Source organism: Leguminivora glycinivorella, chromosome 4, assembly GCF_023078275.1.
Source record: "Leguminivora glycinivorella isolate SPB_JAAS2020 chromosome 4, LegGlyc_1.1, whole genome shotgun sequence".
In the NCBI taxonomy this organism is placed as follows: domain Eukaryota; kingdom Metazoa; phylum Arthropoda; class Insecta; order Lepidoptera; family Tortricidae; genus Leguminivora; species Leguminivora glycinivorella.
In genome coordinates this window covers 13,829,804-13,854,721 of record NC_062974.1, presented here as the reverse complement: position 1 = coordinate 13,854,721, position 24,918 = coordinate 13,829,804, and the positions used below count along the sequence as shown (strand labels likewise).

At 38.1% G+C, this 24,918-nt stretch overlaps 1 protein-coding gene across 2 annotated transcripts in view; it reads left to right on the top strand.

The window, feature by feature from the left end:
• LOC125225266 overlaps positions 1 to 24,447 on the top strand; it is a 67,942-nt gene extending 43,495 nt beyond the window's left edge. Inside the window, exons 3-10 of one of the 2 annotated variants that reach the window (XM_048128879.1) lie at positions 3,217 to 3,284; positions 17,200 to 19,523; positions 20,361 to 20,486; positions 21,066 to 21,147; positions 22,152 to 22,204; positions 22,389 to 22,467; positions 22,519 to 22,554; positions 22,989 to 24,447. In XM_048128879.1, the coding sequence (XP_047984836.1) occupies positions 3,217 to 3,284; positions 17,200 to 19,523; positions 20,361 to 20,486; positions 21,066 to 21,147; positions 22,152 to 22,204; positions 22,389 to 22,467; positions 22,519 to 22,554; positions 22,989 to 23,152 (2,932 nt within the window). In that variant the 3' untranslated portion in view covers positions 23,153 to 24,447. Of the gene's footprint in view, positions 1 to 3,216; positions 3,285 to 17,199; positions 19,524 to 20,360; positions 20,487 to 21,065; positions 21,148 to 22,151; positions 22,320 to 22,388; positions 22,468 to 22,518; positions 22,555 to 22,988 lie in introns of both variants that reach the window. The other variant, XM_048128878.1, reaches the window with a different exon arrangement.
• Positions 24,448 to 24,918: the final 471 nt, after the last annotated feature.

Here is a 24,918-nt window from a genome sequence, read left to right as displayed (position 1 = left end):
ATCGTAAATGCTTATCGAGGATTTAAATACCAAAGGTTATGCAAAAAGTATGTTACAGTCACTGGCATGAATAAGTGATGATTTCTGTACCTTGTCGCTTTTAATCATTTGACAATTTCGTATGACATTTCATACACGACGTTAAAGCGACAAGGTACAGAAGTCGTCACTTATTTATGCCAGTGACTGTACTTAGAATGAAAATTAAAGACATTTCGAATAAAATTATTGTTTATATTGTTCTCAAATTTTATTGACGGCGACTTTATGCACAGCTCCAATAGCAAAAATTAAATACGCTTTCGTGCCTACTGTAGCAGAGTGCGCTTGCGCAGTCAACGGCGCGCCGCCACCGCCGCCCGCTAATTGTCGCTATTACAGAAATTGGACACTTACACACAATTGCTATAAATCACTGCAATGCAGGATTAAAAGCGCGCCTCCATCGTTTACGCGACTAGGCGTCTAAATAACTATACTTTAAGTAACGTTGCTACTGTTAATGTCTCTTTACAAAGTATCGGTATAATACGAACAAACTAAGTCAAAAATCCTAGATAAATAATCGAACGACATGGATCGGACATGTCAGTGTCAAAAGTGACGTAAGATCAAAACATGCAGTAGGTAAATAATTTACTTGTGAGGAAATGTGATGAACGAACGGTTATTGACCACACCTAGTTACTATCATAGAGTCAGTCTCAAAATGGTTAAAATAACCGTTCACTAGTAATTTATCGCTACGCGATCTAACCATACCTAATAATTATTAATAATTGCTAGTAAAAATTATGGAGGTAGGTCTATCCACCGAGTGAAACACAAAATTTTTCACGACACTAACACGAATAACTTTAAAACATCAAATAAATCAATATGTAACTCTGATTCAAAATCATCATTTATAGGTAAAATCTAACATCCAGCTTAAGACATCAAGTAATTTTCTATGAAATTTCTTTGCACCCTTGTGGATAAATTGCAATTTTGCTATCCGTTTTCGAATAAATAAGAGAGCCTTTACCAGTTTTTTTTATTTTTTTTTTATTTAAAGGTAACATACATTTTACATTTTGTAAGTTCCTCGCCAAACTGCTCATGCAGTTGGTGTGGTGACATAGTTATTTGTTATACAAGGGGGCAAAGTTGTATTTTAACGCCGAGTGTGGAATTGAAAAACGAGCAAGTGAAAGGACTCTCTAGTTGAACCACGAGCGAAGCGAGTGGTTCGAGAATAGAATCCTGAACTTGCGAGTTTTATATCACACGAGAAGTAAAATACATTTGCACCCGAGTGTAACACAAAACTTTTTCCCTCACTATAGCGAGGAAACTACAACGCAAAAATGCGTTTATCACTGCTTCCAGTAGTTCCACAGGTGGTAAATCATCTTCTAGATTCACCTACTTTTATCAATTTTAAAGTAGTTAATGTGACTTTATTCAAGATCAAATTACTTTACCCACTAGTGGATAAAATGCGTTTATCATATATTCACTATTGCAGTTGACTGAACTTCATGCGCGGATCCAGGGGGGGGTTCATGAGGGGGGGGCTCATGACCCCCCCCAGGAGCCTAGGTTGAGCCATACAAATAGACCACGTGACCCCCCCCCCTGGGGCCTGGGGCTTTACCACGTGACCCCCCCCCCTGGGCACAAAGCTGGATCCGCGCTTGCTGAACTTGATTGTAAATTTGTATTAGTAACCGAACGACTGCTGCTAGCGATTTATAATGAAATTAATATGAGATGAGTTACATCTCATCTATAAACGTGCTCTTTGTATTGTTATGTAGTACCTAATAGGTATTTATGCTTTGCCTAAAGGTTGACTGGTAGAGAATGCTGTCTGGCATTAAGTCCGCCTTTTGTACTATAAGTTTTTCTTTCTTTGTGTACAATAAAGATTAAATAAATAAATAAATAAATAAAATTTATTAGTCACGCACCGATGTGTGATGTAATGTATCATTTTACATCATTAATGTTTTATTTCTAATTGGATACTCACTTACTTTTTAGGAAGTAGGTAGTTAAGTACATATTTACAACAGTCATCGATTTCGCATGTAGGTATTAAGGTTAAATAAGGGATAATCCATTAATTACGTCACACGAAAAATCATGATTTTTGACCCCTCCCCCCCTCCTTGTCACAGCTGGTCACATTTGTTAGACTCCCCCCTCCCTAGTGCGACGTCACAATATATTTTACAAACTTACATGTAGAAATTATTAGTAAAGGCTCTCTTGATACTTCAAAAACGAACGACAAAGTTGCATTTTATCCACAAGAGTGTTTGCACTCTAATTTCATAGAAATTTTAACTTCATGTACACAGGGGCTTGTAGAATAAACATTTAAATTATGATTTTGACTCCTTAATGTTAAAAAAATATAAATCAAACTAAACTGTTTGATGTTTTGCAGTTAATATTTTCCACGTATTGGTGTGTTACAAATTTGTTTAACCTAGATACGTGCCTTGAAACCCCCGCAACGCTCAAGATTCCAATAGTTCCACATTTCGAATCGGTCTACAAAACAATTGGTATCTTATCTTACCAAATAACCTGTATTTGTACTTGTGTGTTTGTTTGTATGTTTGTTTGTATGTTTGTTTGTATGTATGTTTGTATGTATGTTTATGAGGTTTTCATAAAGTAACAGTTTAAAGTTCGTGTTAGGGTTGAACCCTTAGATTAAGATAGATTTTGTATTGTGACGTCACGTATTTTAGGACCCCTCCCACCCCCTTGTCACACATTGTCACATTTCGTCGACCCCCTCCCTCCCCCTTAACGTGTGACGTAATTAATGGATGATCCCTAAGTAAATAACACTTTTTTGCTCATGTAAGTCTGTGAGGTAACAGTGAATATTAGTATTACTCGTTTAAGCTTTTTCGATAAAAAAATAAAATTTAGTTTGAAATTAATTAATTAGTTAAGTTTCGATCTAATTAAATAATTTATTCCCTGTTTCATAAATAACTACCTAATATACTTTTACAGAAACAGTTATTTAAAAGGTTCCTCGGGAAAACATATTAACAATGTTTTTTTTAATATACTTTGCTCGTATTCGAAATCCGACATTCATAGTCTAACAATCTACTATTTACTATTTCAATACGTTGTTTTTTTTAGAATATGGTTTTGAGTTGTATTTTAGAAAAACAATTAAAAGTTATTTTACTTTTGTTTCAGGAAACCGGCCGTGATAGAAAACGAAACACGCGATCGAAAATCCACCTTTGACAGCAGTTTTTGGGAAGGTATGTTATTTTAAATATAAAATATCGCTAAGATCGTTGGGATTCCCAGCAATTCAAGTACATTCCGCAGTGTGAGAGTTCCTGTAAGTACAAATCTGGGGGCCGATTTTTGAATCTCACGGCGTTCGAATTCAGAAAATTGTCACTGAAAATAGTAGGCAATTCACCGTTTTCAACCGGTATTTTAGTGACAGTGAGACTCAAAAATCGGCCCCCAGGATCATAAATTGAAACGTTCATAATACGTACGACACGTACGTACTCCTGTCACTCCTGTATGTAAAATGCTCAGGGTACGTAGCCAAATGCACACACGATAATATCGTTATCGAAGCTGCCTACCTCTACCGCTCTTCCGTATTGGTCTTTCGTGAAAAATCGATGCCATTTTGAATTTTTCCTGCACGTTTTTCTAAAGTTATCTAGTGCGTGGGCCCTTAAGTGTGTGTCTAGGATATATGAGTACCTTTGCGTGAAAGTGCACGAAGTTATCTAGGAATGTAGGAATGCACTGTAAATGGCCGTACCTTAGGTACAACCACTTATCCAACGCGATATACGAGGACCACCTATCTGACAAACAATTTGTATAAAATTTGCATGTTAGATAGGGAGTCCACCGCACATAGTCGTTATTCTAACCAGCTCAATATCGTATCTGTGTTGACTCAAACTATCATTGTCATACCAATATTTTCCGCATTCGGGTATGTGTTACGATAAAATAATAGAAAAATATACCCAATTTTTCATTTGTTTTCCTTACACATTATGATTTATTAAAACTTAGTAAAACAGGCTGATTTTATTTAAATATGAGCTGCCCTGAAAAATATACCAATATTGTTAAATTTAACATATTCTCCAAAGTCTAAAAGAATATAGGTATATTTTTCAGGGCAGCTCAGCATAAAACCCATCTCAACCATCCATTGTTACACATCTGAAGGAAATTAATTGACGCTAACCGTTGCAAATGGAAGAAGACAAAGGATTGCCATGAGTAGATTTGTTTATATGAACGTTCGTTAGCGCTGTGAATAAAGCGTGACTTGTTTTTGTCACTGTATGGTAGAGTCCGGTATTATTTGCTGGTTCAACAACTTTTTGTATCATCATCATCATCATATCAGCCCTTTATTGCCCACTGATGAAGTCTGACCATTATGCCTCTTTTCTGAGTACGCTACTTTGACCGGGCTTTGAGCTAGTCTCATCGCCAGAAAACTAAAATGGGTATCATATACAATGACATTTATTTAGTTAATAGTAGTGTGACTACTAAAAATACAATTTTATATGAAAATAATTTAATTTTTCTAAGAGTAGTGTCATCGAGTTATGATTATGACCCGCAATAATTTTTTCCCCTCACTAGCTCGGAAACACGTGTTTTGTCCTTTAATACCAGCGGGTAAAAACGCATTTTATCCACTAGTGGGTAAAGTAATTTGACCTTGAATAAAGTCAAATTAACTGCTTTAAAATTGATAAAAGTAGGTGAATCTAGTAATTAAGATGATTTACCACCTGTGGAACTACTGGAAGCAGTGATAAACGCATTTTTTTGCGTTGTAGTTTCCTCGCTATAGTGAGGGGAAAAGTTTTGTGTTACACTCGGGTGCAAATGTATTTTACTTCTCGTGTGTTAAAAAACTCGCAAGTTCAGGATTCTATTCTCGAACCATTCGCTTCGCTCGTGGTTCAACTATAGAATCCTTGCACTTGCTCGTTTTTCAATTCCACACTCGGCGTTAAAATACAACTTTGCCCCCTTGTATAACAAATAACTATTTTCGGATGTCGTCTACCCAACGAGCCAACGGATGCTAGGCGCTTCTTTCTACCTTAGGCCTGAAAGCTCGGCCACACATGCGCGTTTTGAGAGCGTAGGCGGAGCGTTAGCGGAGCGTAATGATAGCGGTGCGCCGGACGAACGCTGGCGTTGCGCCCAGCGGACGCCGGCGAGAACTAACGAGCGCGGATTGCGAGCGGAATGCGCGCGGATTGTGAGCGGAACGCCAGCGTTCATCTGGCGCACCGCTATCATTGCGCTCCGCTAACGCTCTGCTAACGCTACGCTATCAAAACGCTTTATGTGTGGCGGAGGCTTGATTTAGACGGCGCGCGAACTCACACGCGAATTTAGTTACATTGCGGGCTGTTGAGGTTACATACAATTTTAACAGCCGTCAAATACCACAATGTAATAAAACTCGTATGCGAGTTGTCGTACCATATAAATGGGCCCTTAGTTTAAATTGACTATAGTTGCCTTAGCAAGGTAACTATTAAGGGTACGAGATTTTTGTTGGAGGCTTTCCTCCACGACCACCACGAAAGTAATTTTCTGCCCCAAAAAGTTACACAGTTATTTCCAACTTTCTATGTAAACAGGAAAACTCTGTGCTATGACTATATTTTTTTGATTCTTTCAATTTCAACGCCTACATATTTACGTAGCTTGCGTCTTGGCTTGGCAAACGAATTACAATGGTTTATAAATGTCGATAAGGGTTTACAGCGTTGGTGCATTGTATACGCACGTTTGTACGATTATCATTTATATACTCAAGTACCTATCATATTGTTTCTCGACAGTATAACACTAACGCCACGCCTATGCCTCGTGCTCCAAACGCCCATACAAATGAGCATTGCAAAATCGTGTTTATGTAAATTTCTTAATCGGTGACGCTGTTGAACCCATAGAGAAATTATATATTTATTGCATTCCTGGAGATTGTATAATATTCGTTTTATATTATAGCTTAGTAAGAATCCTTGCGTGTGCGGTCGTGAAAGTGCACCTTGCGTGGGGCCGCCCGCATTGTCGCATCACCTGTCCGCGTATTCCCATCGGTTGCGGATCACTGAAATTTGATCCTGAGCTGCATAGCCACTATGCGTACACTAAGAGAACAAAATACTGGTTCGCTTTAAATTTTGCCTCGTCCGAGCTCCGTAAGCATATTGAACGACACTCCTGCTCATTCTTTGCACATGCTGTAATGCAGTTTCGGTGCAAGGCTTGGACTGCATTGCGAGAATGCCGTATACTTTCGAACCTTATAAGTAGCGTGGGCAAACTGGATACTCGCACGAAAATATAATTAATATTGAGCTACATTTTAAATATTTCTCTTCCGTGAATGTACCTAGAAGGCGTTAACCCCTTCCATTTTAGGCTTTCGATTACGTCCGTGTTGTGACCAACTGCTTACAATAAATAAGGTAAACGACCCATTAAGTACTGTAAAGTTCCTACAGTCATTGGCACTTCTTTATGCAGAAACATCGCCTCCATTTAAAACGTTGAAGGTGCTAATCGGTGTAAGGTACTTAAGGCAAAATATTTTTCAGTGCATATGGTGATTTTTACTCTTTTTTATTCCCTTCGGTCGTATACTCGTTTCGAATTTCCTATTTTCCGCCTTGTATCGTGCCTAGTAAGTATTAGTAGTATTTCGCTAAATTTCACTTCGATAACAGACATCCTCTGTGCAGTACCTATGATATTTTGAAAAATACCTAGGTCAATAGTTTAAAAATTAAACAAGTTGGAAATATTTGATTAATCATCAACTTGCCAAAAAAGGATTTAAGAAACTATAAAATTGTGATAAGTTATGTATGTTTTAATGTTGCTTGTTTTTGTCAATGATTTGTTAAAATATAAGTAGTTTGCGACGACGTGATAAGTACCTACTGAAAAGTAATTACTTAAATAGTAAGCTGTGTAAATCACAAAGGGTTTTAAAAGTGTCACTTTGGGAACCCAAATAAACTCTTGACGTAGCCAGCAGGCTAAGCACATTGCAATGTTGCATAGGAATTGGATCTCTCCGGATCCTCTGCATACAAATTATAAATGCAGATACCAATCGCATTGAAAAAAAAAAACGGTGATGGACTCTGATCAACATGGGACTCCAACCCCACCTTTAGATTGCGGGGTACATAGCCGAATGGCACATACGCTCACAAAACGCTCACGAAACGAAACGCTCGTAGATCTCTATCTCTATCGCTCTTGCGTATTGGCGTGACAGAGCCAGACTACTTTTCGCGGCGTTTCGTTTTCGTTTCACGTTGCAGAAAGAAATGCCATTCGGCTACGGCGTCTGGTCCAATGCGATGCTATATGATATACGAGTATTATGATACACTTATATATGATGTAAATATTATAAAATAAATCTATTTTAATTATTCTGACGCTTTTTAGGGTTCCGTAGTCAACTAGGAACCCTTATAGTTTCGCCATGTCTGTCTGTCCGTCCGTCCGTCCGTCCGTCCGTCCGCGGATAATCTCAGTAACCGTTAGCACTAGAAAGCTGAAATTTGGTACCAATATGTATATCAATCACGCCAACAAAGTGCAAAAATAAAAAATGGAAAAAATGTTTTATTAGGGTACCCCCCCCTACATGTAAAGTGGGGGCTGATATTTTTTTTTCATTCCAACTCCAACGTGTGATATATTGTTGGATAGGTATTTAAAAATGAATTAGGGTTTACTAAGATCGTTTTTTGATGATGTTAATATTTTCGGAAATAATCGCTCCTAAAGGAAAAAAAAGTGCGTCCCCCCTCTAACTTTTGAACCATATGTTTAAAAAATATGAAAAAAATCACAAAAGTAGAACTTTATAAAGACTTTCTAGGAAAATTATTTTGAACTGGATAGGTTCAGTAGTTTTTGAGAAAAATACGGAAAACTACGGAACCCTACACTGAGCGTGGCCCGACACGCTCTTGGCCGGTTTTTTTATATAAAACCATACATTGACCGGCATAAATAAGTGATGATTTCTGTACCTTGTCGCTTTTAATCGTTTGACAATTAACAAGACGGTAATGTGACAAGGTAAGTATAGAAATCTTCACATATTTATGCCGCTAACTGTACTTAATGTAAGGTCAGTGCGGGCAAGACCGGCATAGTTTATTTGAAATAAAGTTTGAGTGGATAAAACTCTATAATTAATGTAGTCTAGCGTAATGCGCATGGGCCTATGGGATAGCAAATATTATATTTTACAAAGCTTTTTAATATTTTGGCGAAATAAGGTAATTTTAAGTGATAAAAATCACATTTTTTAAGGCTCGGCGGGTTGACCGTCCCCCCGCGGTGAGTACGGGAAGACCGTCTAGTGCTTGTTGTCGCGTAATTTCATATGAAACTAGGTTCCAAAACCATGATCATTGTTATTTTACGTAATAACATAGCAGAATGTGCTAGATAATTAATAAAATAACGTTGAAATTTTAAATATATAAGCATTTTTCCATTTATGAGGCAAGACCGGCATATATCCCGTAGATGGGGTTCATCACCTTTTCTTTTCAGGTCCAATTTAGTCACGATATTACAAGCTCATATAAATCCAACTACTTATTTGTTTTTGAAACTTTGTTATTAAGTAAATGTAATAGGATGCGTAAATTAGTTTGGTAACATTTCTTAGCAATGTCTGGGTTTTGCTATAGTCACTACCAGACTGTGTCAAGTGACAGTCAGCAATGTCAAATTCCCGATTGATTATTAATTGTGTCGCTTAATTTCAAAACTGGGTAAATCCATTCTGCTATAAGGTTGACTATCTTTCAGATCATATTATATTTTTTATATATTCAACCTAAAAGCAGATTGGATTTACCCAGGTTTGAAGTTAAGCGACACAATTTTGGAATCATCACCCCCGAGAACCTATTTGACCACACCCATGACCACTTTTGTGTCAAAGTGACAGTCAGCAATGTCAGATTCCAAAGTGGCGTTTAATTTTTAAATCAGCACCCCCGAAAACATATTTGATGACACCCATGACGACTTTTGTGTCAAAGTGACAGTCAGCAATGTCAATTAACGGTCGGGTAGCCGTAAAATAGTTGGTCAAAACCGTTTCTAAGGGTACCCATACGGTCCCTGTTGGGTAATGCTCCTTATAAAAATAATGACCAACTTGAAACCCTACTCTCTTTTGAAATATTTGTCGCCGCATTTTGCACAATCTACATATACTTAAACTAAAATAATAAAAAACGGGTAGAACTTATGATAGTTCTACCAACTTAAATATGATGATGAATAATGCAGTGTAGGCTTACTTCTATTCCCTACCTTTTATCATTCTTCACAACCATGTCACATATATTTTATTTTTACTTAATACTTTCGAATGATTTTAGTAACACCATACGAATCATTACCAAAACTGTATTTCGAAGTTAAAATCAAAAACGGTACAACTACCATAAGCCAAAAATGTACTTATATATTGATATCGTTTACACTCGACTTATTTCCAATAAAGCCTAAAAAAGGTTGGCAACTCCTTGTTTATCATATGCCGGTCTTGCCTTTCTCTTTTATGCCGGACTTTCTGAGTAGGCAAAATTTCTAAGTTACATATTTCAGAACATAAAACTAGAAATTGAGCGCGTTTTGAGTAAATTAATAGTACTAGTCAGAAAGAACGGTTATTAAATGACTACGTTACATATACAATATACAAATATTCCGACTGCTTCTATTTTATTTTAATTTTTTGCGGAACCATGTTGAACTTGATGTTCGAGTTCGAAACACAAATCAAGATTATTGTTAACTAGTGTTCGTCCTAGGGATATGTACTGAAGACCAATGGCTTGAGGATGAAAACCTGCTATACCTTCGGAGGTGTGAGAGGTGTAGATATATAAACGCAAAAGTTATAGTCAATAGACGGTCTTTCCGGGTAGACGGTCTTCTCCACACTGACCTTACCTACACATTAATGAAAATTCCTTTAGTATAATGTCTTAGCACCAATAAGTACGTATTTTAACCGTTAGAAGAACACATTAAGGGTTCCATAGCATACCACAGAACAGTTAATATTTATCGTTTCCTGTATCTACTATAAGCGAAAATATTATCTTGGCCGTCCTTACTTTATAAGAATGCTTATAAGGAAAGTTGTGTTCCGATATCCCGCTGGCCGATCATTAAATTGACAACCACGATCCACCCGTCAACTTTCATTGTTAACCGGCATTTTGCATCCCAGAAATTTCGATTTCGAATGCTTATCGCTATGATTGATAGCCATTGTCGGTAGTTACGTTAAATCGATACGATCACAATGGAATAGATTAGCAGTTTTATAGTGCACCTGAGCCATGGATTACTCGGTCTACTTGACTGTCTTGGACACTTGTTCCTTGGGTTTCTTATAAATTGTTTGTAAAATTAGGTTAATCGATGGCAAACTACTTTTAATTACACGATTACATTCTAAACGTTGACGTATCAGGCCCAGACGAATTAATACGTAATATTTAGGATTCTATACATATACAGGGTTGAAAATGGGAGAAGAAATTAACCCCAAAATTCAACTAGTTACTTAGGTAGGTATAGAGGTAAATGTTAAAATTAATCAATTATGTCTTTACAGTAGATATACAAACATATATACCGTATAGGAATCACAAAATTCTTTATTTACATGAACATATTTACATAATTATATACGAAACTAAGATTAAACTTAAAAGCTGATGTCTAAAATAGGCCCTTGCGGCATTGTACCACGGAAATAAGGTATAGGTACATTGAATATACATAATATAGAGTGTTAAAACATTTACGATCCAAGTGCGGAAGAGGGGTAAGTCGTAAGTGGCGATAAATTAACACACGGAGACTATAAGTCGATACTAGTGGAAAAAGAAGTTTCCGTGCGGATGTCAAAAGTTTAAAGGGTCAAATTATGTATTTGTTCAGTAAAGCATAGTATATGTTACGGATACACTTACGAATCATCATCGGAAGGAGGATTCCTTGCATTATCTCGGCATTTGCCACGGCTCATGGGAGCCTGGGGTCCGCTTTGACAACTAATCCTAAGATTCCGTGCCGATGTCAAAAGTTTAAAGGGTCAAATTATGTATTTGTTCAGTAAAGCATAGTATATGTTACGGATACACTTACAAATATATCATTTTATATCGAATTTCCCCTTTTCCGAATTTGTTCTATAAATAAATAGAATAAAATAGAAGGTGCTCGCGAGGAACCCGCATAACTTTAACAGCGTATTCTTGGTCACATTTTAAACTAAAATGTCATATAAACTTTTCTAGATTTTGTCTAGTTTCAGAGTTATTGCCAAATAAAAAAAAACATTTCCGTATTGTTACTAGCTTACTACACTACAAAAGGCCTTCTTAACGGCGCAATTATGGGGCATAGTCTCACAGTCGTCATTGATAGCTGTCAAAATAAGAAAAACTTAAAATTGGAATTTAGAAAAAAGTTAAGAAACTCATTTTCATTGCCAACTTTATGAATAAACTTTTTATGTAAAATACGTACAAAAAAAAATTGGCAAAAATATTCAAATTTTTATAACATTGTTTTCTTTCTTTTGGCCTCAGAAACGCGTGGTTAAAGTTATGCGGGTTCCTCGCGAGCACCTTGTGTATTTTTTTACAGGACTACAAAGGGAAAGTGATTGGTATAGGGAAATTTAATAATTATTACAAAAGTACATAATAGATATATACTTATTTACGTAACGTTTTTGAGATGACTCCCCCAAGTTGTTTTATTGCGGTTGGAACAGCTAAGCCTCGGAATCCATTAATACCTTGAACCAAAAAACTTTGATGGGCTTAACTTATCCGGTTGCCATTTTAAATTGGAAGTCCTGGAATTTTCTCGAGTGAAGGCTTTAACAAAAAGCGTTTATATTTTGTACGCGACGTATCAGATTCTAATGTCGCGCAGTTTAAGGTTGACTTTCGAAAAGCTGGTGAAGGTGCAGATGTTGTAACGTTTGGCGGATTCCTGGCGTGCCCGGTTTGATTCGCAGCAGTCAGCTCGCCCGGTCGTCGGTCGCATACCGCAATCGAAGCAATATTTATTCGACTTAAATGTCGCGAACGCCGCCCGCAAATGCCGCATTAATTACCTTTTCTAATTGGATATAATTTTACAACTGCGTTTTTATCACATGATGAAAAAGAACTATAGTAAGCATTAGCTTACTTAGTAGGTATGTCCACTTAGGCTTGCGATACTCACCTTACATACCTATGTTACTACGTTACTAACCTGAAGTTCACACGTCAGCCGGGTCAGCCCCTGGTGTTGAATTTGTCCATCACTCATTGTCATGTCGGTGCCATACCAGATCGTTATGTCAGATGGATCATCCGGCTAATAAACACGAGTAAGCGTTTTGAATTAATAAAAGAGTCGCCAGACGACCTTTTCGAGATATAAATGTTGCGGTTATGACTCTTGTCTCGTTGAGATTACATAAGACATGTCATTGGAGAAAGTTAATTTAGTTTTGAAAGTGAAATCGATTACACTTTCATTCACTTACCTATTTTGTATTTTAAAGTTCGCTGTTGGAACCCATCAGTCATTCAAATTTTAGCTGTTTTACTTGCACAACTCTGTGTGACTTTGCCTATTGTTTTAGGTCTCTCTCTTTTAAGACGATGCTCGAAAATATTACCTAAACTTAACAAGGATACGTTGGCAACGAAACCTACCTATTGGCTGCCCAACTCAAAACATACATATAATAAAAATAAGCTTTACACATACATACAAGTTAATAGGGCAAACATATTCTGGTTGTGCTTTTAGCGCCATGTTGGTCGATGTAGCTACATTTTCAATGTTCTGATCTATATTGAGGCTATTATTAAAAGGTTTAATAAAAGGACGGGAATGTAAAAAAATGTGCAAACAACTCTGCAAACACGTCGGAGCGGTTTAAAGGCCGCGTCCGGATTGCGAGGGGCGGCGGCGGCGGCTCGGCGGGCACCGGCGGCATTCCAACCTCCCGCGGCCATGGCGACGTCACCTCTATGTACCTAGATGGCATGGCGCATTCCGTGATGCCACACTTATTCCCTCCTCTCGGTACTGATGAAAAGAAAGTGCACTCGTGAGATCGGCCCGACCGCATTTTCTAAGCCTAATCCAACTCGCAAGTTGCTGTAGAAGGCATGTCATATAATCGGAAGTGGAGCGGCGCTCAGGGTGCACGGCGGCCGCGCGGGGCGCCTGCGCGACCCTGACATCTGTTGTGCGCGCGAGTGCCGTCTGCGCTCGCGCTCACGGTCGCCGCCCTCCAATGCCTCTCCTTGCTAAAAATAGCTCGGTTTTACAGATTCGTGCTTACTTTAAAGTTAGAGCACCGACTAGAGCGAGCGATTATAAGTTCTATCATTTTAAATGCTCTGTGTTTTTGTTTTATGCATATTGTTGTAACGTGTTAGTCGTGTTGTGTTATCGAGAGTGTAGTTTTTTCAGTCAGTGGGGTGTTATAGTGGTATGTGATGTGTGACGTTGTCAAGGCTTATGCAGTCGCGAGCGGGATGCGGGGGAGAGTCGCGTGCGCACTCAGTGTCCGTCCCTGGCTCGGAGCAACGCCCCCGTCAAGGGCGGCGACGCTGCAAATTTGTGCAAGCCCGCCGCGACTCAGTGCATCTCGCCCCGCCGCGGCGGCACAGCGCTCGCCGCCCGTGCTCGCCGCTCGCTCGTCCTGCCGACCGGCGCCCGCGCACCGGCCGCGGCCCGTGGGCGCTCACTGCACGCACCGCCCTATGTTAAATAACTGTTATTTCGGTCGTCAATGAGCTGGTTCCGCATTCTTAACTCGATCCTCTTTCTTTGGACCGAGATTCGCGGCATTGTTGTTTTGCCGAATAAATAAAGTGCACAGCTTTTTGTTCTCCGCGCGAAATGTGGGTGTAATGTTTTTGTGGTTTTCCCCGTTTTTGCAAGGAAAGTTCTGAATGAACTGGAATATGAAACTGGTTTATTAAATGAAAGTGTGCGGTTATGAATTAGTTCACGTGAACATCCTTGAAGTGCGATAGTTCACGATGCTGGAGATGAGGAAGCTGCCTCGGCGGTCCATGTCCCTCTATGGTCAGTGTCTATGAATTATTCACCTTACGAAAGCAAAGCATGTATTTACTTATGCTTTATTATATTATGCTATTGTTATATTAGTACTAAGGCCTAACTGAAGTTAAAATTCACTCAATACATTATTTTCTTACTGAAGAGTGTAGGTAGGTTTTCAAGAATTTCAATTTCATTCCAAGTATTTCTTACCTACTGAACTTTTTTGCATATTCACAAATTCTACGGTGTTTGCATTTCTATTAATTAGGTAATAAGTATAACTAGTATACCGTAACGCTAATCTTGCTATAAAGAGTTTCAACCTTATAAAATAAACTGCTATTTTCGTCACCCGTTAACTTTTGGCTATTGAAATACTCTAGAAATCCGACTCAGGAGGTTATTCACTTCCTAATTTAAATTAAACCTTTAAATAAGTATGAAGATAGCTTGTCCTCATGTCCTCGATTTTTCTTGATCAAGTACTACAATTATTTAAACGGATCATATAGTTAAGGTATAAAATAAATACATTTTTTTAATACTAATACGTCGGTGGCAAATAAGCATATAGTCTGCGTGACAACAGTCTTCTCAGCCTATGAACGCCAGAAACTTCGGAGGGTTAGGTGCATACGCGTTACTGAACCTGATACTGCTCCTAGTTGTTTTGTCGTTTGGATGATTATTAATTTCAATTGATGATGTAAATAGGTTGGTTTTTGGGTTTAGGGGTCTTTTATGTCTCGCCAAACCTCGAATTTGTTTTTAGACACAATTTCTGAAGAGTGCATAGTGTATTGTAGTGGATGATTACATTGCTAACATAGAAGGTAAATAGGTATAGGTACATACACGCCTCTATTCCCAAAAGGGGTGGGGGTAGGCAGAACAAATGAAACTGCTAAAGTGCCATCACTCTTAGTCATTAAGGGCCGGTTGAAAAAAAAAACACAATATTTTCACACCTAATTCAGTGACAGGTTGCTAAGCTAACCCATCACCCACACCACAATTGAACCTGTATCCCACAGTCGACTTCTACTACTCCATTGCTGACTTTTTTGTAGCCCTATAATAGATCTATAATTCTATAGGTATTGTTGAATCTCAATAGGTATGAGCAGCGTCCCTCTTTGATTAAAGTTCTTATAGCCACGTGATTTTCCTACCTGATTAGCACATACCGTTATCTTACTACATCACTGTCAATGTACACAAAAACCTTTGTAAATTATTTATCCAAACCTTTCTCAGCAGTTAAAAACCACTCTGTTTATAGGTGAAAAACGCATGAAAATTTGTTCAACAGTTTTTGAGTTGATGGCGAACATACAAACAGACACAGACAAAATGCGATGTGGGACTTTGTTTAATGTGTAGAGATAGGAGATAGTGATGATAGTTATAGTGAAAAAAAGTTGATGTATTTACTAAAAAAATTTGTCGTACCATCTTACAAAATTTCAAGAAATACAACATTGAAATTATCATTATCCGGATATACAAAAGCGTTATTTTCAATTCGAAACGGAAACCTTTCGGAAAATAGTCGCTCGGTTAACTAATAAGCCTAATCGCAATTACATGTCAGGGCACAATCAAAAATGGCATAAGTTTTTTTTTTAATTATTGTGGCATAATTTATGCCCTAAAATCTTTTTTTACTAAGGTCATTATGTTTTGCGAATTATTATGAAAAGACGAATATGTTACATTTATGTCTCGATTCAGATACCCGAATTATTATGTACAGTACGTGTATTTATTTTATACATGCAGCCCGAAACTTATGTAAGTATTTATATAAGTACCACGACTGTAAAAAATGACAAGTTTTTTAAATCTAAAGTAAGCTGTAATAATAATTATTAGTTATAACCGTTGGGATTAAGAGTGGAATATAATAATAGCCTAATTATATCTCATTTCATTATTGTAATATAATTTATTATTATTGATAGGTACCTATTATAAAAAGGTGGGTGCATTGGGTCGGGCTTTACACATGTGCATCCGGTTGCGCCGTCTTTGGCCACAGTAACTACTAACTACACACAATATCATGCTCGTATGTACTTATTTTGCGCAACTGATTAAATTCATCCACTGAGTTTCTTTGTTCCGGCGCGATGACGAAAACATCAGCAGCGCCGAACCCTTGAAGTGGTCCACAATGCTGAATTTCAGTGCGCAAGGAACATCTGTTCAAACAAATTGAAGCGTGCCGTGTCCGCAAAATAAATAAGAAATGTAGACATTAATCGCTTTTACGTATGTAATGCTTTTACGTACTTATTGGAAAAAAACATCAGTTGAAACTTGAACCTCATTATAAACGCACATGTTTATAATTTATTAAGATTTTACACGTAATGTACACACAAAGAGTGATAGTGTTAGATACTCAGTCTTATAGTGTGGTTAAAATCAGACATTCACGATGTTTGCATCCAATCCAAGAAGAAAGAGAAGGTAGATTATACTCCAATTATATCTATATTTAACATGTTTATGCCGTTTATGGCACTGGTTTGGTATCAAACTATATAATGACAATAATTATTGCATATCGGCGATTGTTTGTAATAGAAGTAATGACGCATCATCTAAGCTAATAGGTTGGTCAACTGTAAAGTGACACCACTGGTGATTCATCATATCGTCTCAGAATACTGGTTTTCCATTTTGCCTTAGTCTGTCCACACGTCGCGTTCAAGGCCTTGTCTTAAATGCATAAATATTATCGCACCCGAATGTACGGTCAGTTCTTAGTGACTTTCAGTTAGTGCATATGAAATTTTATGATCAAAGAACGAGTGCTATAAAATAAATGCTTTTTGAACGAAGAGGTCCGTGGTTGCAATTAGTCTTATTTAGAAATAATAAAATTTTCCTTAAATAATTCACGGTCTTTGTTTTTCATATGAAATACCTGCATACGAGTCATAATTATAATCACAGGAACTAACAGATTTTTCTCTTTTACAGATCGGGTCAATAAAAGCGACGCCGAAGACAAAAGTCTGTCTAATGACGAGACTCCTCTGCCGACGTGCCCTCGGCAGCCACCCGATGGGGTGGAAACGCCGGCGGATGCCGTGGAAAATGCTCCCGAGCTCCCGTCACGGCTACCACCCCGACTACCCGCCGGCTGGCCAACCACGCGCACCCGTTACTCATATACCTCGAGGACGCAGGATGCGAGAAGTGAAGCCAGTGTGAAAGATAAGATAGCTATGTTTTCAAACGACCGTGCTCCTTCATCAGATCAATTGGATAGCTGTGGGACTCTACCAAAAAATCTGACAGCCCCCAGGAAAACGTCGTACACAAACAACTACAACGAAGTTCAATCTCTGGATAGACGATTAACCAAGTCTCAAGATAATCTCGATGAAGTACCAAGATCGTATAAAATACATTCGGAGCGCCCTGAGGTACTAGGAGCTATAGAAAGCAAAGCTAGGACGTCGAGTAAGGAAGCCGCTCAAAACTGTAGTCCTCGACCAATGGACAGTAAACCCCTATTTTACGGAAGTACAACTACGTTACCATCGAATATTGAGAAAACGTTTAGCCAGCCAGTGTATCATGCTCGCAGTATAAGTGATGACAATGGTGACAAAAGTGTACACAAATCTAATCTAGAATATTTAATTGAACAAAGGAAAAAATCTTTGTCTAAACTCAGGGGATTGGTGATACCTGAAGTGCAATCACCAATAGTAGATTTACCTGAAATTAAAGTGCAGGACAATTTGTCGAAATCATTTATTTACAAGTCAAATCCGCATACGAATATAAACAATAAGGAGATTACAACAAGTCACAAGAAGATAATTGATTTGAACGAAACTAATTGGAAAACAAATCTCTTGCCAAATAATCTACCCAAGTATTCGCCAGCTTTTAAAAGGAAGTCTTTACAAGTGTATACGCCTTCTTCGTTGTCAAAAGAGTCTACGCCTGAAAGGAAATTCAACGAAAAAGTAGATGCTCTTAATAAACTTAATAGTAAAACTTTTGCACCGAGACCGGCTCGAACAACATCAGATGCTAAAACTGGAACGTTACCGGCTAAATTCTCTATGATAAATCTTAGTAAGGGCTCTAGTACCGACTACAAATCCATTCTCAGTAATCGGGATTATAAAAATGTAGAAATAAAAATATGCACTGCCACTGAAATTGTAGATAGTGATAATGATTCTGCCATGAGTTCTACACAATCTAGCTATCGGTCGTCAGCATCATCACCTTTACACAATTTAGACAGCATAGAGTCCGATAGCTCTCGCCTGTCACCTAGAATATCACATTATACAACATACTCAATAGTAAAAACTGAAATTCCTGCAAAATCAGTAATTTCTGAAAAAACCTGCGAGGAATACGTTAAACGTAATGTATGTCGCTCAGTATCATCTGATACAAATGTTTCACTCAGTTCTTCAGCGGGATCGGCAGCTACTTCTGGGTCGCAAGCAAGTTGCAGCTCTTTAGAAAGTTCTGTTGCTGACTCAGATAAAAGAAAAGTTTCGAAATCCTGTAATATAGATACCATCAACAGGCGAAATATATTGGCTTCGGCGAAATGTAGGAGCGGTCGCGATGCTAAGCTGAAGTCACCCGTAGTGGAAACAAAGTTTACGCACGAGTCGTACGAGAAATCACCGAGCCCAACGCGTAATGCGTCTGAGCGCCTTTCTACACTCACGTCTTCCGTGAGTGCTATTTCGAATAAAGGCGATAGCAGACGTCGCAATAAGGTGATCGCTGAAACTGATTCGGACAGTGACCAAGAGGTCAACGTGCGACAAAGAAAAGCTGACTTTAAAAATTCTAGACTCAAGAGAAATTCGAGTTCAGCGAACAAAAATAAGCCAAGCGAAGTTGTTGTAGAAACAGCAAAAGTCGAAGATCCGCCTAAAGTGATTTCAGAAACAATAATCAAAGAAATAAAAAAATCAGGACTTAACAGCTTTAATATTGATAATAATAAAATGGTAAAACAAGTCGATAAAACTATTGTGCAAGATACGAAACATGATGTAATACCGACTTTGCGAGAAAAGACAATTTTGAAATCAACTACACCTAGTTCACTCAATGGTCGATCAAATCTGCCCATGAAAGAAAACCTTCATTATAAACTCAGCAATGGGAATGGATTCCTAAGTGATAAGAGTGAACTAAGTTCTTTGGAGGAGAGTAAATTACCGACACAAATAGTTCGGCTACAGAAAGGTGCCAGTTCCGGAGTGGGCCTCATTCTAGCCGGCGGCATTGACTGCGAAGCGAAAGATGTCACGGTAAGTAACACAAGTGTGCATACAGGGACGAATGTGTTTATATATTTGTACCTATACATTCTGCTGACCTTACATTGTGTACCTTTACCAACAGTTTAATGAATTAACTGGATTTGTTTTATGGAATCTCAATGTCATGATTTGAAGATGTTATAATACCGACAATAGGCTACTAGACTCATATGGAATTTGGTACAATAAATGATTATCTTCTGTAGTATTTGACATAAAAAACCAATATTTATAGATTTTGGGTATTAAAGGTGTATGATGACTACGTATTTTCGATTAAAAATGTTTGTAATTTTTTTTTGTTCTGGCCACTGAAAACGCTGTCAGCGATGTAGTGACGTCATCGAATTCGAACTTACTTCATGTCAAAACAATCACTGACATAATTTGTGCTTGACTTTATGCTTCATACTTAAAAGTCAGACTATGTTGTTTTCGAATATAATGACCTGATGCACAGGTAATCTATAGATTAACTCTGTGTTGTTTTCGCCTGATTACGTAAAAGTATACTTTAAAAATATTTTTTTCTGTTTTAGGTCATAATAAAATATGGTAATATTTTATTTCCGTTCATTGGACAGTACTTAATCAATTAAAACAAACTTTAATAAAGGGTCAAGTAGCCTATACCTACAGAAGCTAACGCTAATGTTGCATATAAACAATGTTAGAGATGAGTCAAACCAGTTACAAAAATAAACATAATACAAATGAAATTCATCGCCGATAGAATGTTCAACATTTCTATTTAAACTAAATCGTGTTTCAATAAGATTCTTATCTTGTTAATTTCATATTTATTATTTTAAATGTCTTTCACAGGTACACCGAGTTTTAGCAGACAGCGTAGCAGCGAAGGCTGGATTGAAACGAGGAGCAAAGATTCGCAGCATCAACAACTGTAGTATGGTGGGCTTGACGCATGCGCAAACTGTTGCTATCCTAAAGGTTAGTTCCTTATAACTAACTATTTTGGCTCTAAATGTGCCTCCGAAATGAGAGATCGCCACCTATAACAATCATGCACAACCTCTTGTCGTCACCACTGACGCAAATGCGCTGCCACTCTGTTCCCCCATCGACCGGCTGGTGGTCGTCCGGCGGGTCGACCCAAGAAGACTCTCTTGACAGCCCGATCGTTTCCCATTCTAAGTTCTTTATACACTTTTAAAATAATGTGTTTGCCCTTACATCTCTATGTGCGGTCAATCAATTTTAATCCTAGGCAACTCTAGAACCATGTCTTATTGACACTGTGCTTTATTTGTCATAGAAGTTACTTTGACGTTTACTGTGAAAAGGTTCTACAGTGGTCTAGAATTCAAAATGGTTGACTGTACCAATGAAAATTCTTGTGAAACATGACTTTCTTATTTACTAAATCTGTACCAGCTAGCGGTAGTATAGTAGGTCCATTTTCTTACAAGTCACTCAAATCAAATATTTAGCGTTTTTGTATTAATAGTTGGTGATTTCCTCAATGTTGCATTTTGTAGATGATTACTTTAGGTAATGTTTTGTTTTCAGGAACAACGAACGGAGGTTGTAATTGAAACTGAGAACGATATCCAAGATAACACGAGTAGCGTAACATGCGGCTCTGACAATGGTAAGATACTTATTCTAATTATGTATTACATTAGTTACACATAAACTCGTAAAGTAAGTAGTCAAAATCATTTTAAATTAAAAATACGAATAATAATGCACTTCCATATTCTGAAATCGTCGGCGATCTAGGTATCTACGTATCTAGGTCAAACATTGCATATATCAGTAATCGTTCTCTTAATTATAAAATACATTAGGTATTGAGTAAAATCACTTAAAATCAGTGGTTTTGTTGTAATAACCATGCATTAGTTATGTGTAGAAATTTATAAATGTTCGCCATTAAATAAACAAATAACTTTTGTGACGAAATTATACTGTACTACTTTTATTTTATTTTTTTATACCACGTCGGTGGCAAACAGGCTTGATGGAAAGCGGATGGAGCGGATTTTGCATTGACATTGCCCTTTAATTGAATATGTAGTGATTTTTTCTGAATTTTATTAATACATTTTATTAACATATTTTGATTTTCGAGATCTTCGTAGGTATACCTACTGCGATAATTTGTGATAATGATAATGATTACCGCGCCTTTTAGAATAATGTGAAACGCAAAATCGCCTTTTCATATCTACAAAATGTATGACCTATTTATTTTCTTTTCTGGATATTAAATATCGGATATTTTTGACAGATTTCGATTTTATATTTTTCGATGTTTGTATGAAATCTGTTCGCTCCTGATTTCTAGCATAATCAAAAATCGAAACAAAGCAATCGTAAGATCATAGGTATACTTAGCTAAATAACATGATGAGGAAAATGCGGAACTACGGAGAAACGGCCGTCCTTCCGTCCCCATTCCTTTAAGGGCCACTTGCACCAACGAAAATGGAGGGTTAACCCGAGGGTTAACCCACCATTTTATATGGAATTTGACAGATGACAGCCCACTAACCTAAGTGGTTGGTGCAAGTGGGCCTTTAATGGCACACATAAAATGATGAACCAAGAACCAAGTTTTATAATGAAATACGTCATTTCACTTCTTTTCAGCGGAGTCGAAGGCTCGATACGAGGGCGATGCAGAGAACGCGCGAGGGTCAGTGGTGACCGTGCTGCTGGACAAGGCGGGCGGCGGCGCCGGGCTTGGCTTCGGTCTCGATGGCGGCCGGGACTCGCCGCAGGGCGACCGCCCGTTGACTGTCAAGAAACTGTTTGCAGGTAGATACTAATGTTATCTCTCTCTAGCGGAGTCGACAGGGTGAGACAGAGAGCGCGCGAGGGTCAGTGGTGACCGTGCTGCTGGACAAGGCGGGCGGCGGCGCCGGGCTTGGCTTCGGTCTCGATGGCGGCCGGGACTCGCCGCAGGGCGACCGCCCGTTGGTCTTCGGTCTCGACGGCGGCCGGGACTCGCCGCAAGGCGACCGCCCGTTGACTGTCAAGAAACTGTTTGCAGGTAGATACTAATGTTATCTCTCTCTAGCGGAGTCGACAGGGTGAGACAGAGAGCGTGCGAGGGTCAGTCAGTGGTGACCGTGCTGCTGGACAAAGCGGGCGGCCTCGCCGTTCTGGGATACGGTCTCGATGGCGGTCGGGACTCGCCGCAGAAACTGTTTGCAGCTGAGTAGGTACATATTATGTATAGTGGTCTCTCTCTCTAGCGGAGTCAAAGGATACGAGAGAACTGTTTGCAAGTACTTTCATATTTATTACGAAGTATGCTTATAGTATGTGATTACTAATATTTATACACATCATGGGAATATAGATTGTGTCAGAAGGGACCATACTAACATATTTAAGGCGAGATATACTCGTACCTACATGGAATCTTAATCAGAGATGGATTTTATAGCTTTCGATAACATAAGTATTATTTCATTTTTTCAGGCGGAGCAGCAGCACAAAGTGGACGTATTCTAGTCGGTGCAGAACTCCTTTCAGCGGGAGGAACTTCGATGGAGGGATTCACGCGAACCCAGGCCTGGGCGGCGCTCAAGGCGCTCCCGGCCGGGCCCGTCACTTTGGTGTTGAGAAACCCCGTAGGGAAATAAACATTTGCCTAAACGCCTGATTAGGCTTACGTAAGCTTGTGTGGCCTATTTAAATTCACTATTGGAGTATTTTGGAAATAGGCGGGGAAATTAGAAGGCCTCGGGCTGAATTAATTAGGCGACGCGTGCGCGCGAGATCCGGTTAGCACTCAGCCTAACAAGAGCCGTTTATCTGAACGGGAGAATAAAAAGATGCTAACTGACACCATTCAATTTAGCAAAGTGCGTCGGATGCGAGCGCCCGCCCGCTCCTTGTACAAACACAATTTACTCCCTTCATTTAGTCAGTAGATTCGATGTACATAACGTTGTGCCAATTTGTCCCTAAACTAAATGGAAAGATTACATTTTATCGTTTTAGGACCTCTCGAAGACTGTTTCGTTATTTTAAAATATTTAAACTTTATTGGTTGAAACTAATAGGAATGTATTTGCTAGTCTAGACAGTGGAATGGCAAGCGGAGATGCTTATTGCCTGCATTTTGGCGCTGTACTTAAAGCTATAGTTTGCAGCAATGATCTTGTAGAGTGCCATCTTTTGCGTCTGGAATTTTCCTAATCTTCATCAAAATATCGAGTGACATATTCAGAATTTGAATTCCTCGCATGCCCAATATTTATATACGGTTGGGCAGACCATAAATATCTTATATTTCTGGCATGTTTTTATTAACGTCAATGTTATAAATGATAATTATAATACTTTTGCATGTATCCCGTATGCATCCCTTATTAAAACCTTTGTTAGTAAAATTCGTTCACCGAGCAGATTTACTTTTTAATTTATAAAAGAAATCATTCTCACCATTTTTTACTATCTTACTCTACAACATATAGCGGTACTTGCCATGATCGTTTAGGCTATTTAAGTCTATTTTACCACTAATTTGTAGCAATTAGTCTTAGAATAAGTTGTACATAACTAAATTACGTAACTACTTGTTGTCATTAGTAATTTCTAAATATATAATATGCAATTTATTCGTTATTGTGCATACTCCTATTTCTGTTAGCTCTGCGTACAATCAGCAGCAAATATATGAATAAAGCTAAAGTGGTATAAATATGTAACCGGGACTTAATTGTCTATACATTAATGTCGTGTATATGTGGCACTTTAGCTGTGTTCATATCTTTGTCGCTAACTGTACATTGTTAAAAGCCCTAATTGCCCTATTTATTGATTTGATAAGCGTAAGGGAAGGAATGTTGCAGACCGTTATTTATATTTTGTACCTAATTATATTATTATTCTCTTGTAATGATTATAATAATAAACTACTTACTTTCATCAACTGTCTACTTTATTAATACCTAGTTGTATGCCTCGCAAAAACGTGTTAGCCCTTTAGTACTTAAGAAGCCATAAATATAGTACGTAACGTAGGTACGTAATATATTCAGTACGTAAGAAGCATTTATTAAAGTTATTATTGAAACACACTTATTTTCAAGTGTTTATTAAGATTTTACCCCACTTTAACACTTTCACTGCGATAATAGATTCGCAAGGTCTAAAGACATCTTGCGAATAATAAGTTCTTTATTACAATTTAAAGCTAATTGCCAGGAAAGGTTATGTTAAAGGTTATTCATTTACTTATTGAATTCTAGGCTGCCATCGATAGCATAGCACGAAGAAAATATCGACCAACATCGTTTGATACTGCAATGGCACTTGCCCAATGCACGAGAACTTAATTCGATGTTACATAAAACGGACTGGCTTTAAAACGCTAGAGCAACCCGGAAATTTCAGTTTTACA